We start from the raw sequence: 17,596 nt of genomic DNA on the forward strand, positions 1-17,596 counted from the left end.
AAACTTCAGAACGGGTTTGTGATCATTGGTCTTACAAGCAACAGCTTCTACCCATTTGGACACATATTCGACACCGACTAAAATGTACTCATATCCAAAAGATGGTGGGAATGGGCCCATAAAATCGATGCCCCAACAATCGAAAATTTCGATAATAGTAATGGGTTGAAGAGGCATCATTTGCCTACGAGTTAGACTTCCAATACGTTGACATGGATCACATGTCCTGCAGAACTCGTGGGCATCTTTGAACATAGTGGGCCAATAGAAACCACATTGCAAAACTTTTGCAACAGTTTTTTTAGAGGCAAAGTGTCCACCGCAAGCATCAGTGTGGCAGAAAGAAAGTACGCTTTGTATATCATGATCCGGTATGCATCGTCTAAAGATTTGATCATTGCAATATTTAAACAAATAGGGTTCGTCATAGTAATAATTCTTTACTTCGCGCAAGAAAATTTTTCTATCTGTCGACCCCCAATGCTCCGGCATCCGGCTTGTAATAAGAAAATTTACAATATCTGCATACCATGGTATACTAGAAAGTGCAAACAACTGCTCTTCAGGGAATGAGTCCTTGATGGAAAACTGTGGCACTGAATCATGAAAAACTAATCGTGATAAATGGTCAGCAACCACATTCTCTACTCCTTTTTTATCTTTAATAGTGATGTCAAATTCTTGGAGTAGAAGTATCCATCGTATTAAGCGTGGTTTTGCCTCTTTCTTATCCAACAAATATTTCAGTGCCGCATGGTCCGTGAAGATAATAATAGGAGCACCAAGGATATAAGAGCGAAATTTATCTAAGGCAAATACTACTGCAAGCAATTCCTTCTCGGTGGTAGTGTAATTCATTTGAGCATCGTTTAAGGTTTTGCTTGCATAGTAAATGACATATGGCTTATTATCCTTGCATTGTCCTAGGACAGCTCCTATTGCATAGTCGCTAGCGTCGCACATAATCTCAAAAGGTAATGACCAATCGGGTGGTCGCACGATGGGTGCAGTGCTAAGCATAGACTTCAACTTTTCGAATGCCTCCTGACAGATTTCAGTCCAATTGAACGGTGTATCAAGGGATAGGAGATTACATAATGGTCGAGATATGACACTAAAGTCCTTGATGAACCTCCTATAAAATCCGGCGTGACCCAAAAATGATCTAACATCTCTAACCGTCTTGGGTGCAGGTAGCTTAGCAATTAAATCAGTCTTAGCTCTATCTACTTCCATGCCCTTCGATGAAACAATATGTCCTAAGACAATTCCCTTTGGCACCATGAAGTGGCATTTCTCCCAATTCAGTATCAAATTCTTTTCCATACATCGAGCTAAGACAGTTTGTAAATGTGACAGGCGATCATCAAATGTGTCGCCAAAAATGAAGAAGTCGTCCATGAACACTTCCAAAAATTTCTCGTTCATGTCTTCAAAGATGCTGAGCATGCATCTTTGGAATGTTGCAGGTGTATTACACAACCCGAATGGCATTCGTCGGAAAGCAAATGTGCCAAAAGGACAAGTGAAGGTAGTCTTCTCTTGATCTTCCGGTGAAATTTCAATTTGATAATATTCCGAATAGCCATCGAGAAAACAATAGAAATCATGCCCTGCAACCCTCTCCAATACTTGGTCTAGGAAGGGTAGAGGAAAGTGATCCTTTCGTGTGACCAAATTCAGCTTTCGGTAGTCAACACACATGCGCCAACTCGTCGGGACACGAGTTGGAACTAGTTCACCTTGTTCATTTTCTACTACTGTCAAACCCGATTTCTTAGGAACGACTTGAGTAGGGCTTACCCACTTGCTATCGGAAATTGGGTAAATAATACCCACGTCAAGCAACTTGAGGACTTCTGCCTTAACCACATCTCTCATTGTAGGATTTAACCTTCGTTGCATTTGCCTTGTGGTTTTGGCATTGTCCTCCAAATATATCCGGTGCGTGCAAATTAAGGGGCTAATTCCCTTCAAATCGGCAATAGACCACCCTAAGGCTCCTTTATGATTCTTTAAAACATCAATTAATTTTCTTTCTTGGGTATGATCAAGTCCAGACGAGATGATTACAGGAAAAGTATCTTCGGATCCAAGAAAAGCATACTTAAGTTCCTTTGGTAAGGGTTTCAATTCGAGCTTGGGTACTTGCTCATGGGATGGTACTATTTTCACCTCTCGAGGCGACAATCTCTCAAATTCTCCTTCTTTTGGTCTCCACCCATTGACCATATTGATATCCAGATTATCCACAATAGGTGTGACTGACAAATCATCATCGTTGGTTCCATTAGGACACCAATCAATTAAGCTATCATTGAATGGGTCGTTAATTGCTTTAGCTAACAAATAATCTTCTGCGATGGTTTCAACCCAATCAACCTCCTTACTCTCTTCGGGATCATTGGGTTGTTTGCACACATTAAAAATGTTCAATTCTAAGATCATGTTACCAAAAGAAAGCTTCATGACGCCATTCCTACAATTAATCAATGCATTAGAAGTTGCAAGGAATGGACGTCCTAAAATGATCGGAATCTGAGACTGTGAGTTCAAAGCCGGATGTGTGTCCAATACAATAAAATCGACAGAAAAGTAGAACTTGTCTACTTGGACTAATACATCCTCGATAATCTCCCTTGAAATTTTAACTGACCTGTCAGCTAATTGCAAAGTGACGGAGGTTGGCTTCAACTCACCTAAACCAAGTTGCTCATATACAGAATATGGCAACAAATTCACACTCGCCCCTAAATCTAACAATGCTCGCTCTATCCTAAAGTTGCCTATGATGCATGAGATGGTTGGGCAACCTGGATCTTTATATTTAGGGAGAATATTGTGCTGCAAAATAGCACTCACATTTTCAGTTAAAAATGCCTTCTTCTTAACATTTAATCGGCGCTTAACAGTACACAAGTCCTTCAAAAATTCGGCATATGAGGGTACTTGTTTGATTGCATCAAGAAGAGGTATGTTGATCTTTACTTGTTTAAAAAGCTCAAGAATTTCAGAATTAGGTTCGAGCTTTTGCAACGGTTTTAACCGTTGTGGAAAAGGTGGAGGAAAAGGACATTCAACTTTCTTAGTAGAAGTTGGGACCTCAACTTCTTCTTTATCCCTTTCATCAACTTTGGGAGCATCAGAATTAGAAGTGACCTGCGGTCTCAATGGGATGGTTTGATCAATGACTTTTCCATTACGCAAAGTCATGATGCTCTTTGCATGCTCTGTATGCGAACTAGAAGGAGCAGTATTATTACTACCGTGCACTTGTGGGTTAGGTTGGGGTTGAGCTGGAAGCTTACCCTTCTCTTGGGTACTTAGGACGGTAGTCAACATTGACAATTGGTTCCTTATGTCTTCAAAATTTCGAGTATTTTGAGCATTGATATTAGCTTGACCTTGTAGAAAAGTTTGTATGGATTGCAAGGTATCCTCGATATTTGGCTTTTGAGAAGGTGATGGTGCATAAGTAGGATGTGCAGGTGGAGGAGCTGAATGGTGTGACTGTTGAGGATAATCGTTTCTCCACCTAAAGTTTGGATGATTCTTCCAACCAGGGTTATAGGTATTCGAGTATGGATCGTTATAAGGCTTTTGGTAGGAGTTCATAGCATTTGCTTGATCGTGCAAGACTTCTTTGAATGCCGGTATGGTGGGACAATCTGTAGTAGTATGACCCGACATATCGCAGATACCACAACACTCATTTCTAAGTTCTATAGTCTTGACAGGCTCAATCTTCCTAAGCTCAATTTCTTCTACCTTCCTAGTGAGGGCTGCCATTTTAGCATTAAGATCATCCTCAGTTCTGAGGTTGTAAAGGCCTCCCTGTACAGAGCTAGTAGGCTTAGGCAAAGACTTGTTATTTCTATCCCCGTTATCCCAAAGTTGGGCAGTCTCAGCAAGGGAATCCAAATATTCCCACGCCTCATCAGGGTGTTTTACTAAAAATCTACCATTGCACATGGTCTCTACAAACTGTTTCAACTGTGGAGATAAACCTTCATAAAAGAAGCTAATGGTTCTCCAAGTTTCGAATCCGTGATGAAGGCATGAGAGAAGAAGGTCTTTAAATCTTTCCCAACATTCATAAAATGTTTCATTATCTTTTTGTTGAAAATTGCTAATATGTCTTTTCAAAAAGTTGGTCCTTTGTGTGGGGAAGAACTTCTTTAAAAATTCTCTCTGCATATCTTGCCAATTTCTTATTGATCTAGGTCGCAAAGAGTTTAGCCATGTTTTGGCCTTATCCTTTAGAGAGAAAGGAAACAATGTCAACTTGAGAACATCCTCGGTGACATTTGGCACTCTAAATGTAATGCTCAGTTCTTCAAAATTCTTTAAATGAAGATACGGACTTTCGGACTCTAACCCAGCAATTGGATTACCCCTGGTTTGATGTCAAAATGTCCTACATTATCAGGAAAAATTATGCATGAAGGCTGACTAGTCCTAGCCGGTTGTAGGTATTGTCTTAGAGTCATAACATGGGGTTCTCGTTCTCGATTGTGGTGACTCCCCGCATCTTCATTTAAATCAGCCATCTCACAAGGTGTGAGATATTGAGAAGGAATTTCAGGGGTATGTCCTAAGGGATGATCTAAAGTTGTACGACTTAATCGACCGGTGTCGTCCCTATTCCACTATAACATGCAAAATAATTCCCTCTCTTTTTTTTTCTTTTTTTTTAAATAATAAAAAAAAATATAAGTACCAACTAAAGATATCCTAAAACGACATCCTAAAACAAAAATCCTATTCACAATCAAACATGCAACAAAACATTACACCTCAATTTCTAATGTTTTTTCTAAATTTCTAGACAGCTCCTAACTGGTTTGAAGAGGGCACCTAAACCTCCAATCCGGTCTAATAAACCGAGTTGACCAGGTAAGCTCCCAGGTAAGTGGAGGGGTCACGATGCGTTCGCAAAGGTCCCACTTAAAACTCACTTGCCTCGAACAGATGAACTGTCTCCCTTATAGGGACAAAGCTTGCCTAGACATCAACTAAGCCACAGAGCGAAATTGGTGCAACTTTCGGTGGTCTTCATCCTATTGAGCTCGAATGTCCTTAGGGGCCAACGTCTAGTTGATTTTAGTTAAGCTTAGGATATTTATGCACTGGGGTGATTTTTGGGCTAAGGACGAGTGATGAAATCCCGACCTTATCTTTTTAAACGGGTTCAGCCCTTAGAATATGGGAAATATTTTATGCTGATGCCTTATACTATATGCAACAATCAAGAGATTTTTTTTTAATATTTTATGACATGACATTAAATTTCATTGAATAGGTGTCAAGCAAATTATCTATTTATTTTTTTTTTAAATTTTATGAGTTGAAGTCTGAAATTTGAAATTTGAATTCTGAAATTTGAAATTTAAAATTTGAAATTTTAGGTTTTTCCTCTTTTTTTTTAAATTTTTGAATAATCACCCTTGATCTTTTCTTAAAGTTTTTTTTTCTAAATTTTCAATTAGCAACAAGGGTTAATAAGTTATGATAACAATAAATTTCTTATTCTAAAAAAATTAAATGCAGAAAATTCAAAGCAGAAAGCAGCAAGGTTTCGTATTAATATAATGGTCTTAAAAGTCTCAGAATGCCAATCAGACCGTTCCGATTATTGAACAATGTGTCTTGCACTAGCTGACCAAATTTGAGTCAAATCAGACGGCTAATTTCTATGATATCAGAGTTTGATGCAGACTGTGCAGGGAATTAAAAATAGTAGTAAAGATGTAATTTAATTTTTTTTTTCAAAGAAAAATACTAACTGCTAAGGTAAAAATTAAATCTAAAATTATACTAATAAATCAGCTGTTCTCCGGCAACGGCGCCAAAAACTTGGTGCAAAAATAAAACCGCTCTCCCAAGTGCAGGAGAATCGCACAAGTAGTATAACTCGAAAGTCCGAGGTCGATTCCTCAGGGAACGATCTATGAATTATTAGCGTAATTTTTCGATGTAATTTTTAGTTGATTTTTTTGAAATTAAAAGCAGCGAATAATAGATGAATTAAACAAAGTTCAATAAGATAGAGATGGTTAGGGATCCGGAATCCCCCTTGATAATATTACTTTCAACAAATAAACTCAGCGATTCTCGATCAAGGATCAAATAAATAAAATAATTCTAATTATGAAATATATCATTTGAATACATGAACTCAATGTTTAAGCATTCATCGTGTCAATTATGTCTACGACAAATCAAATATCAGAGCAATCCATGCATCAATAAATATAAAACATGATGAATCTATCTAATAAATAAATAGGAGAGAATCAGAACATATGAAAAGATGTAACTCAATTAAAACCAAGGTTCAGAGTTTACTTCAAGAGAGTAACAAATCAAGGGTTCTTCCATCACCCTTAACCAAAGGATTTTAGCAAGCCATTACAAACACCAACATCTCTCCCTTTCTCACTCTTTTTTTTTCTTTTTTTCTTTTTCTTTTTGGAAACAGGGCATCCCCTGTTTCCCTTTCTCTTTTTTTTTTGTTTGAAACCACTGCCGCACGCCTCTCCCACGCCTCTCTTCTTCCCCCTTCTTAGAACAATCTTCACCGCCTCCCATTCGAGGTGATCACGAGCGTTGGAACGGAGGAGGACGCGGACAGCCGGGGCGGTGATAGCGGCTGCTGTGGTGCTTCACAGGCGGAAGGAGAGGGATCTCGAACGTTGATCGCGGAAGATGGATTCGTTGCTGGGGCGCTGCAGAAGGAAGAAACGGGTGCTGCAGAGGTGGAGGGTGTCAATCCGTGGCTGGATTTTGGGCTGGAGGTTGGCATGCGGACGCGATTGGACGCGGTTCACGGACGCATGATGCTGGGAGGTGATCGCAGGATGATCACGGAAGATTGCTCGTGGGGGAGAAGCTCGGACGCCGTGGATCTGAGACTCCGGACGGTCGCTGATGCTTGGGATTACGAGCTCGGGCGGACACCGTGGAGGAGGCGGTTGGCTGGGCGGTGATCACGGGCGTTGCGTTGCTTGATCTGGAAGCTGGGATTACGGGGAAAGAAAATGATGTGGGGTGCTGCTCGCTAGTTTCGCAGGAGAATCACGAGGAAGAGGATGCGGTGCTTTGGGTGTTTTGGGATGCAGACTGATGCGGAAGGATGGGCTTTGGATATTTCTGGTGCATTCCATGTGGATGGTCGCCAAGTGTCGCACTAATATGGTCAGGCCTGGCTGCTGCCCATAATTGTGAGTTTGATAAATGATGGCGGGTTCGACTAGGATATGGTGAGATTGGATGCGCACAGCTTGGGTTAAGCATCTTCCTGAACCAAACCTGTACCAAATGTGCATTTTATCTCTGATTTATGATAAGACTATGCGAAACACAAAATACAATTTAACTCGACGATATTATCATCATCTGTTAACAATAAGACTAATTTAAGTGGTATGTAGATCACATTTTTGTGCTCTCATCAGGGAGGGCCGAAGAAGAAGGTGGCTGGGATGCTAAAACGCAGAAGGAAATGGGCATGCTTTGACGCGTTGTAAATGCGGACGGAAGAAGAGGCCGTTAATCTGCTGCTGTGAATGCGCTGGGATGTGCAGAAGAGCTGGGATGCTGCAGGATCGCTAGGAGGAGGCGATCGTCCGGGTCGCACGCGAAAGAGGATGCCACGAAATCGTTGCTGGGAGGAAGGCGTGTCGAATCGGGATGAAGCTGGGATCATGCGATGCTGATTTGGGAAGGAAGCTTGGACGCGGAACGGCACGGCTGATCGTGGGACCATTTCTTCTCCCCTGTTGTCGCACGGGATGAAGCTGAAGATGGTGCTTCTGGATTTCCTTCTTTGGGCCATGTTGGGATCACACATGATGCTGGATGCGGCTGTAACGGGCGGAAGAAGCTGGGAGGAGGACATGGACTACCTTCTTTGGGCCATAGGATGCTGAGAGGCTGAAATGCATCACGGGATGGACGCGGGAGGCTGAAGAGCACAGTGGGATCGCTGGGAACGTTGATCATGGAAGAGATTAGGGTGCATCGTGGGGCCAGGGATGCGGAGACCACTCGAAAAGGGAGGAGATGCAGACGGCTGGGACGTTGGAAAAATTCTGGGAGCGCGGGAGGAATAAGAAAAATAGTGAAAAAACAAGTTTTGTATCGTAACACTGTTCATATGAACAGTTTCCTCACGTAACACTGTTCATATGAACAGTGTCTTCACGGAACACTTTTCATATGAACAGTGATTTCAGCAATGAATAGTAACTTTAGGAATGAATAGTAATTTCAGCTATTATTTATGGGATTGGAGGTTAAAAAGGTCTTTTCTTTTGTGATGAAGTGAGAGTGGTGCAAAGAGAAGGGATCCATAGCTGAAATAAGCCTGATCGTAATTAGGTTAGATGAGCTTCTGTCCATAACAATAGGGACGAATCGTGATGATGCAGTGGAAAGATAGGGAGTGACCTGGATTTTAGGTAGGCTTAGCCCGGAAGGACCTTCAATTACAATAAGAAAACCAAAATAAAGAAATACATCTATTTAAGAGTTATATGCAGGAGAACTTTAGAAAATTAGGTTAAAAGAGTGCTAAAATGTGCACAAATGTGCACTTAACAGCTTGGTGTAGGGGCTGTATTATGGAACATATTCCAAAGCCAATTATTAGATGGCTTCAAAGAATCTGAGTCACTTTTATTGCTCTAGCAATGTATTTTATATATATATATATATATATATATATATATATATATATATATATATATATATATATATATATATTAGTACAACGGCGGCTCATACACAACAAGTGTGAATACAACTAACAAAATCAGAAAAAAGAAGGTCACATAATAACTCAGGCACAGACTCGTGGTTGGCCCAAAAAACGTTTTCAGAGTAGTGAGCCGCAAAGGAGGCAACCCAGTCTGCGGCATCGTTTGCCTCCCTATAAATATAGGTGGCCTGATAGGAGCCACACTCTTCCAGTAGTCTGTGGATGTCGTGGAGCAGCGGCTTTCCCCTAGTAGTGCAATCCCAACCTCGAATCTACTCAATCACCGTAGCTAAGTCCCCTTCGAGGAAGATGCGATCAGCACCCAGTACGCGTCTCGCATAGGTGATGCCCTCCCATGCGGCTCTAAGTTCAGTGCTGATGGCAGACGTGTTGAAGATCCGCTGACCCTCGGCCACCACTAGTCTGACCTCATGGTCTCTGATGACAAATTCCACACCTCCATTGCTCCCTCCCTCGTCAACACTACCGTCAAAATTCAACTTGAGAAAGCCAGGGGTGGGGGCTCCTGGGAAATAAGCATTATCCTGAATGCTACTAGAGCAGAGTAGGGGCCCCAGATTCTCCTAAACATCCCAACCGATGATGACGCAGTAGTGTCGAGAACCTCCACCGCATGTAGTAGAGCTCGGTCCACCACCACCCTCAGATGTGCGCTGCCATCCTCGAAGACCCGGGCATTCCTATCTAGCCAGCAGTGGTAGGCCAGATAGGTAGCACAAGTCTCCCTCTCCACTAGGCCGAGCCTCCTCAAAGAAGCCTTTAGGAAGCCTAGAAAATTCTCAATCGATGTCCACCCCTGCCGTAGATTGGGGTAGGCCGAGGCGCAACTCCAAATCTGATCAGTCCGCAGACACTCAATAAGGACATGGAAGATCGACTCCTCCACCTCCGGGCAAGCCGCATAGATCGAGGGGATCCTCACTCCCTACCGAGCCAGCACACCTCTGGTAGGCAGACAACGCTATGTCACCTTCCATATAAACAAGGCCACACGAGGATGAATGTGTAGCCTCCAAATCCAGCTCCCCTCAATCTACTAAGCCGACGACTTCTCGACCACCCCAGATAGGTCTTGAGCTCTCACCATAAACCTCCCAGTTATGCTCAAGACTCTCCTATCCACTACCCCCTATAGGAGTCGCTAGTGATAGAACCTACTCTCCAAATATCTACCAGACAAGGTCCTCGTCCCACCCCTACTCCCCCAAAACAAACAGGTCACAGACTCTACAGCTCTCCAGCCAGCCGTGGTCGGTCAGTGGGCCAACCCTATAGAGGCACCTCGGATAGCCACCTATCCTCCAGCATGTTGATAGCCCACCCATCCTCGACCTCCCATCTTATCGCCGGGAGCAGCACTGGGGCGCTGACACAAATCTCCCTCCAAATAAAGGAGCATCCTCGACCGGTATGGAAGACTGTCGGATCTGCCAGGTCCCCATACTTCGCCCTCAACAAAGAACCCTAAAAACTCTCTAGCTCCAGAAGAAACCTGGCTACCAGCCTGGTCACCCAATCCTCCTCTACTAGACAACTGACAGATAGACTCCCATGCTAAAAGGTGAGGCTGCTGATGTCTCCACGCTATCCCCAAATAAAGCTTTTGAACAGTTGCTCCAAGCAACGCAATACTACAAGGGGCACCAGAGTATTTGATAGCAGATAAACAGAGATCGAGCTCAGAACTGACCGTACCAAAATAAATCTACTCATCATATACAGAGCGCCTGCCTGCCAACCCTTCAGTCTGCGTCTAATGTCTAGCTCCATGGAAGAGCACTCCCTTCTGCAGAGCTATCGGCCTGTGATCGGGACCCCGAGGTATCTCAAGGTATCCTCCTGCTCCCCAATCTCCATGATGCCCTTGATGGCGGCCTTCACCCCTAGGCCTATCTTCGGACTAAAGCAAATGGTTGACTTTGCCAAATTCACCTATTGTCCAGACACCGCACAATAACCCTCCAGAATCCTCTGGATAGCTTGAGCTGATTGTCTCGTAGCGCAGGCCAATAGTAGACAATCATCAACAAATAGTAGATGCGAGATCTGAGCCGACCCTGATACTGGTCCTGCATCACTGAGAGAATACCCCTGCCTTAGCCCTACCGATGACTCGAAGAACTGCAAAGGGGAGCCATTCACCAGTAAGGCAAATGACGGGGTCAGAATGCAACCCTGAATCCAGCTGATCCAAAGTGGGTGAAAACCAAATCAAAACAAGGAATGAGTCGTGGAATTTCATCTCATTCTGTTGTAGGCCCTCTCCATATCGAGCTTGACACCCATCAAACATCTGCGCCCTGACTCCCTCTAGAGGTCGGACATGAACTCATGGGCAAGGAGCACGTTGTCAGAGATGGATTGCCCCCCAACAAAGGGCTTCTGCTCCGGGCAGATGAGTCTAGGCAGGACGCTCCTCATTCTCTGGATCAGGATCTTCGCCACAACCTTGTATAGGATGGTACACAAACTGATCGGCCGATAGTGGCGCAGCTCCACTGGATCCTGCTTCTTCGGAATAAGGGTGATGAAGGTCCGCTTCCATTCATCATGCATCATCATGGACGAGAAGAACTGCTGGACAACCGCCATTACCTCTTGTTTGATGATATGCCAATATCTCTAGAAGAAAATTGGAGAAAAGCCATCCGGACCCGAGGCCTTATCCTCGCCCAAGGACCAGAGAGCTTCGTGGGCCTCCACATCTGAAAGAAATAGTATGAACTAAACTTCGACATAAGTGTGTATGAGGAGGAGGGTCGAGGAGGTGCTGGTTTTGTGATCAAGAACGTTGACTCTAGACTGATCGCAGTTGGAGGAGTCAACTCTATGATAGTTCTGTTTTAGGAACCGAGCTTAGAGCTGCTTGGAAAGAAATCACCTATGCGTGGGTTAGGTTGGGAGCTGAGCGCATCTATTTGGAAGGTGATTCGGCTACTGTGATCAGGTGAATTTATGGCTACGTGAGAGCGGAGAAGAGCACCTGCTGCTACAGGACATTAGAGACCTCCTGAGGGACTATGTGGCCTTTCAAGTTTCTCATACTTACCATAAGACAAACAATGCAACTGATTGGGTCGGCTTGTTTATTGCACAGCACTCCGATGGCTAGATTTGTGAGAGCTACGACACTGTTGCAGCCCCTTTTCGTCATCTTTTTTTCCTAACTTTCTTGGGTATATTCATGCTAGAACGGTATGATATATCCGACTTACCAAAACAAGAAATAGTATGAACTCGAGAGTGAGTTAATTAAACTTATCCTTAAGAGCTCGTTTGGTTCGCGGAAAAAGAAGGGGAAAAGTGTGGTCAACGAAAAAAGTAAAGTAATGCCTCTTGTTTGGTTGGAGTTTTCAAAAGAGATACGGAAAAGTTGTATTTCCGTGGGAATATGATTTCCACGTTTCATGGGAAAGTCTTTCCCATGAGAAATATGAGAAAGCTACTTTTCCGTGAGCTGGAAATCGAAATATTTTTATTTTTTTCCAAATGCTTCCCGCGAACCAAACAAGCCCTAAAATATTCCAGATTTGTGTTGATGTTGACTTGAGTAACCTTCATCCCGATGTGAGCCATAGCTCTGGATCTCGGCTTAATTCTACATATGAATCAACAACTTGGACGACGAATTGCTTCTAATCTAGAGTATGGCAGATGTTTTTGGTGAGAGTCATTTTGTCATCATTTCCGAGGACTCCCTAACAAACTACTTAAGGATTGGTCAGTTAGCTATGAATTTGCCATGAGGATTATGGCTAAAAGGGTTCTTAGTTTCTGGGATTAAGATTCTCCTAATCTTTTTCCCACTCTGCGGAGAGAGCTATCCAGCTTCATTTCGACAAGTGAGTGAAATGGAAACAAACTGGGATGTCTAGGAGACCCAGAGGCAGCAAGAAAGGCTAACTAGCTACATTGAAGAAGCCCCTACCAGGCTGCCTGCACCAGTAATAGAGTTGGCTAAAAGATCAGGAAACCCAAAGAAAATAAAAGAGAGGATACACATGGAGGTCAAACATAAAAACCCAGAAACAAAATCTGAGATCCTATGATAAATTAGGATTCACATACTGGTGTAAACCATGACCAAACAAAAGGCCTGAAGAATGCCCTTAAATTCGGTCAAAGGATCCTCATGGGTGGGCTTAGAAGGATTTCCAAAATCAGAACTCTGCTCTTCAGGTACTTGATTCTATGATCAACCTTGTCCCCGCACAGGCACTGCACTGAAGGGGAAAACGGGGACTAAGTAGAGCAGTATAAAGAATGCAGAGCAGAGATTCACAAGTGAGACAACTTGGGATCTTATAAACGCTAGATGCTCAGCCTTCAGGCTCTACTGAATAATTCTTAGTTTTCATGGAGATACTAGTGCCTTTTGGAAATAACAAATATTTGATGATGTGCAAGAAAATATATGACATGCTGTTGTTCAAGAGGGTAAGATTCAGTTTGTAGCTTTGCTAAAAAGCTTTTTAAGTTATGAATGGATCTCCTTCTTTCATTATGATTAAATATTATTAATTAACACACATTGAGCAACAGACTCCATAGAATGAACCAGAGCTTATGACTTGCATACCCTACAACTCTTCCGACAAAATCCATCAAAGTCTTCGGTTCCTACCATGAATAGAAAATTCTTCACACACTCCCCTGCAGCTTCCCATTCTGGGCAGTGCTCATCCTCATCTGAACATCCTACATGTGAGCTTTGTCTAATTGGATGGTCAAAGTTCCTCACATGAATCCATTTTGTTGCAGACCACTTTTCACCTTCGATGACCGGGCAGCTTCCATGCAGGCTTTTTGGATCTATTGTTGCATCTATGTGAAGGCTGAAGAAGAGTAGAGCATCGCCCTTATTAGGTTTTACTGCAAGGAAAAAAAAAAAATATACCAGTGAGTGGAGAAGGCAGGGATTTTTATATTTTTGTCAGATGCATCAGGACAACAAAAACAGCTTTTAATTTACAAAAGAATGGCCATCAGATTTTCACTAGAAACCACAACTTCAAGACATTTACTGGAAAAGAATTTGCACGAGCAATTGGATGACATCGTTAACTATAAACATAACATTTGATGCTACACCAACTTGCATAACCGGTTGTTTTACGTAATAAATATAATCGGATAATAGGTTGTTTTAGGTAAAGTTTTTCAGGAATAGAAGTCACATGGTACCTGCATAACCGGTTCTTGCACAGTCAGACCAGGTTTCATCCTTGTATTGAGAAACTCCACCCTGCAATTGATTCACATTGCTGTTATAAGGGAGAGACATTTTGATTGGGTAAAAGGAGAGATACCAATTATTTACCTCTGCAGATGGAAAGATGGTTTCCCCACCCTTATTTACATTAGACAAGTACATAATCACCGTAGCAAATCGATGACCTCCACGTGCTATATTGAATTTGTCATTAAAAAAGTCAAAATGAGATTCATACTTCTGACCTTTCTCATACCGTAGTATTTGCATAGGCTCCCCATTTTCTGATTAAGAAATAAGTCTGTTAGAAGAAAGAAAGCGGAATAACTAAATTAACTGAAAAAGGAAATATGATCTTACCTTCTGGAAGGAAGGTCCAAGCAGCAAGCCTGCGTTCAACTCTCGCGACAATTTCATCCTGGAAGCAAAAATAATTCATTAATTTTGCATTTAGTCACAAGTTATAGTTGCATTTACTGCAGTTATCTTTAGAGATACAGAGAAATATGCACACAATATGTCGGGTACGATTTTTTCTCTTTTTCTCAACAATTTTTCAAATGTAATATAGTAATATAACATATTATAATAAATACAATGCTTCAATAGCTAATAATTTGTTTTGCATATTAAATATTAATACCAACATCTACATGGTAAACTAAGAACTCTACACAAGCTGAGCCTCCATGCAAAAGCTTCCATCATTAATACCAGCGCCATTAATATCACCACCCCTCAAACCCCCTCCCCTCAGGGCGATGCGCGGGTATATTTTTTCTGCTTTTCTTAACTATTTTTGAAATGTAGTACGGCAACATAACAAATTATAATAAGTAGAAGATTTTAATAGCCAAATTTTTGTTGCACATTAAGCAATAAATTTTAGTGATGGCCGAGCATATTAATACCAATATCAATAATATCTGTTGTATATTAAGTAATGAACACTAGCGATGGCCGAGTATATCAATATCAGCATCATTAAAACCGGCATCCATACGGTGAATGGAGAACTCTGCACAAGCCGAGACTCTATTTTGGATAAGTATAATAGACGTGAATAAGTGTGAGTTGTATGTTGGTCTCTAGTTTCAATGTTCTTTTTACTTAGCTGTATCTTTGGTTTCTAGTGCTCATGTGTTTATGAAGCAAGAAAACTTCTCTAAAATAGTCATGATGATATCTGACAAGAATTGGATGCTGATGCACCTAGGATACAGCTGATACATGTCAAGACACTTTCAACGACTGCATTCTAACTACCTAATAAATCACATTTCCACACCCTTTTCTTTCAAGAAAAATTAAATAAAAATTCTAATTCAAAAGAAACCATCTTAAACATTTGTAGATCTGTGAAGGCATATGTTTATGTGACTACCTTCCTTGATCATCGATATAACTTTGGCCAACAAGTCCATTGATGCATATATGTTGACTATCCTTTCTGCAATTTGACCATGAGGTTGGAACCATCTAGACTATTTGTGATGTTTTTTCTTGACAATCCCTTTCATTTTCAACAGGAGAATGTCTTAAAGCCTTTGCTATATCCTATTTTACCACTATTTGTTAATATTCATTTAAATATTCCATGCTTTATTTTATTTTTTTAATTTCCTTCAGCTGAATTGTATATTGAGCAAGAGTCTTTTTTTTTTAGAGATTATGTCTTGGTTCCTTCTTTACTTCAATTGCTAGGACAATTACATTATTTGTTGGGGGAGAAAGCAACTACCTATACTTTATTCTAGTAGCACTAGCTACCATTTCAAGCAGAACTTGCATCCTGAGTCAATTTTTTCATTCCAGTATTGGTATTTTTAAGCAAGGATTGGTTCCTAAAGGTTGGGGACAATGTCTGAGGTCAATGGTTGAGATATAGAGTTTCCTAAAGGCTTAATATCAACAGCCATGATTATACTTAGGCTCACTCCAAAGTTTTGCTCATTTTTCCTATTAACAGCTTATATGGAACCTTTGGTGGAGATCTGATGAGCTCGGTTTTGCTTATAGCTTAGAGTTTTAGAATGGAACTTTCTACAAATCCCTTCTTAATCCTCCCTACTAATTATTCTATTCTTTTTCTTCTTAGTGGCTCTCTTGGAGAGATTTCCCTCCCTTTTTACACTAACAACAAATCTTATTATACAAAAATTATTGTTAGAATACAGTTTTGCCATAATAATCTTTGTGCTCATCATAGACTATCTCCAAGATCAGGAGAATCCTTACAAGGCGAAATTCTAGTTCAAACGTTCTTAAATAAAAAGCCAGAAAGCCATTGTAAATTCCCATAAAAATTCATGTCCAGTGCAACATGATACGACTTAATTAAATTTCAATCTTGGTGACCTATGTTGAACAATTTTGGGGGGAAAATAAAATAAACTAAGTGCATCGCAAATGCAAGAAAAAAAAATTATCTTTTGAGCAGGTATCATTAAGAAAGACCAAGAAAGATTCAAGAAGGAGGGACTATTATGACATCAAACAGTACTGTATGAGATCATCACCGATCATGAGAAAAGGAAAACAAAGAAACAATTTTGCAATTCAGCTCGGAGATGAAAGCATGCGATAAAATTTAGATTCTAATCTTGCAAGCAACGAATCTAGGCAAGAAAATCTAGCACGTTACCTGTTGCTTATCGAGGAATGTGCCGGAGCTCGTGCGGCCGTCGCTCATCGTACCCTGCCCCGACTCGTTGTCCACCACCGTCGACTTCTCCAGCTGACCCTCGGCCTGCGCTCAAAGAGCCCACGGACATTCAAAAACCCCTCTTTTTTGTTTCTTTTCTCTGGCCATCGGCCGAACAAAAACAGGGAAATAAAAAAGAGAGGCCAATTCCTCTCACCAGTTTGATGAGGTGATCGCATTCCTCGTCGGAGAGGAGACCCCTATACAAAAAAGCCCTGCACCAAAACCAACTCCGACGAGCTCAGAGGTGTTCTGCTTTCAAGAAGAAAGGAAATTTCTCTCTCGAAGAAAGAATCAAAGAAACAACAAGAAGATACCGGTACCTGGGGCGCCAGGAGAGTTGGGTGACCCTTTGGGGGTCGTATAAACTGGGCTCGGGAATCTCTCCATGGACGAGGATTGGGATGGAAGCGAAGAAGAGGAAGGAGAAGGGAAACGGAAAGCGGAGTCCCATCGTCTTGACAGGGGGGAACGCGAAGGGGAGGAAAATAAGGTAATGGTGGTACAGGCTCTTCTTTCGATTCATAGAGGGAATGGAGCGGGAGTTGCGCCCATCGGATGGGTTGTCGCATGCTTTTATTTCCTTTTTTTTTCTCTCTGTATTTTATTTTGAGTTTTTAAAAATATTAGTTTTGCAGTGAGCAAAGTACAATTTTTTAATTATTTTTAAATTTTAATATTTTAATATGATTAATTATAATAAATAAAATAGTAAAAAGTTTATTGCATATCAAGTGATTAGTTTAGCGATACCCGACCAAAATCTTCCATCATTAATACTGATATCTATATAAAAGGTAGAGACCTTGATCTAAACCTCCAAAGAGAAATTTTTGTCATTAATACGAGCATCATGGATATCAGTCTTGCATGATGTATGAAATATGAATTTTTTCTA

General features: G+C 41.4%; 1 protein-coding gene and 1 non-coding gene across 3 annotated transcripts; one reads left to right on the forward strand and one right to left on the reverse strand.

Annotated features, from left to right (window-relative positions):
* Nucleotides 1–4,042: 4,042 nt before the first annotated feature.
* Nucleotides 4,043–4,151, forward strand: LOC149768494 (small nucleolar RNA R71). The gene has a single exon (XR_016398562.1). It is a non-coding gene; the product is annotated as a small nucleolar RNA R71 (small nucleolar RNA).
* Nucleotides 4,152–13,279: 9,128 nt separating this feature from the next.
* Nucleotides 13,280–17,214, reverse strand: LOC103720680 (putative prolyl 4-hydroxylase 6). 2 transcript variants are annotated; one of them, XM_039120080.3, is made up of 7 exons: nt 17,022–17,214; nt 16,856–16,913; nt 16,639–16,743; nt 14,355–14,412; nt 14,103–14,278; nt 13,967–14,027; nt 13,280–13,654 (listed from the first exon to the last, which is right to left on the reverse strand). In XM_039120080.3, exons 1-7 carry the CDS (start codon nt 17,150–17,152, stop codon nt 13,347–13,349), a joined length of 897 nt encoding a protein of 298 aa, XP_038976008.2. In that variant the 5' UTR covers nt 17,153–17,214; the 3' UTR covers nt 13,280–13,346. The 2 variants fall into 2 exon arrangements, with proteins under 2 accessions (XP_038976008.2, XP_038976007.2); XM_039120079.3 differs by having other exon boundaries at nt 13,967–14,278.
* Nucleotides 17,215–17,596: the final 382 nt, after the last annotated feature.

Source organism: Phoenix dactylifera, chromosome 1, assembly GCF_051530095.1.
Source record: "Phoenix dactylifera cultivar Ajwa chromosome 1, Ajwa_hap1_PhDact_Kaust_v1.1, whole genome shotgun sequence".
NCBI lineage: Eukaryota > Viridiplantae > Streptophyta > Magnoliopsida > Arecales > Arecaceae > Phoenix > Phoenix dactylifera.

Coding starts and splice junctions, on each gene's coding strand:
- LOC103720680 (XM_039120079.3), bottom strand. CDS start 17,152: ATGGGACTCCGCTTTCCGTTTCCCTTCTCCTTCCTCTTCTTCGCTTCC. Junction 16,914..17,021: donor CAACTCTCCTGGCGCCCCAG/GTACCGGTATCT, acceptor GTTTTGGTGCAG/GGCTTTTTTGTATAGGGGTC. Junction 14,413..16,638: donor CATTCCTCGATAAGCAACAG/GTAACGTGCTAG, acceptor TTTTGCTTCCAG/GATGAAATTGTCGCGAGAGT.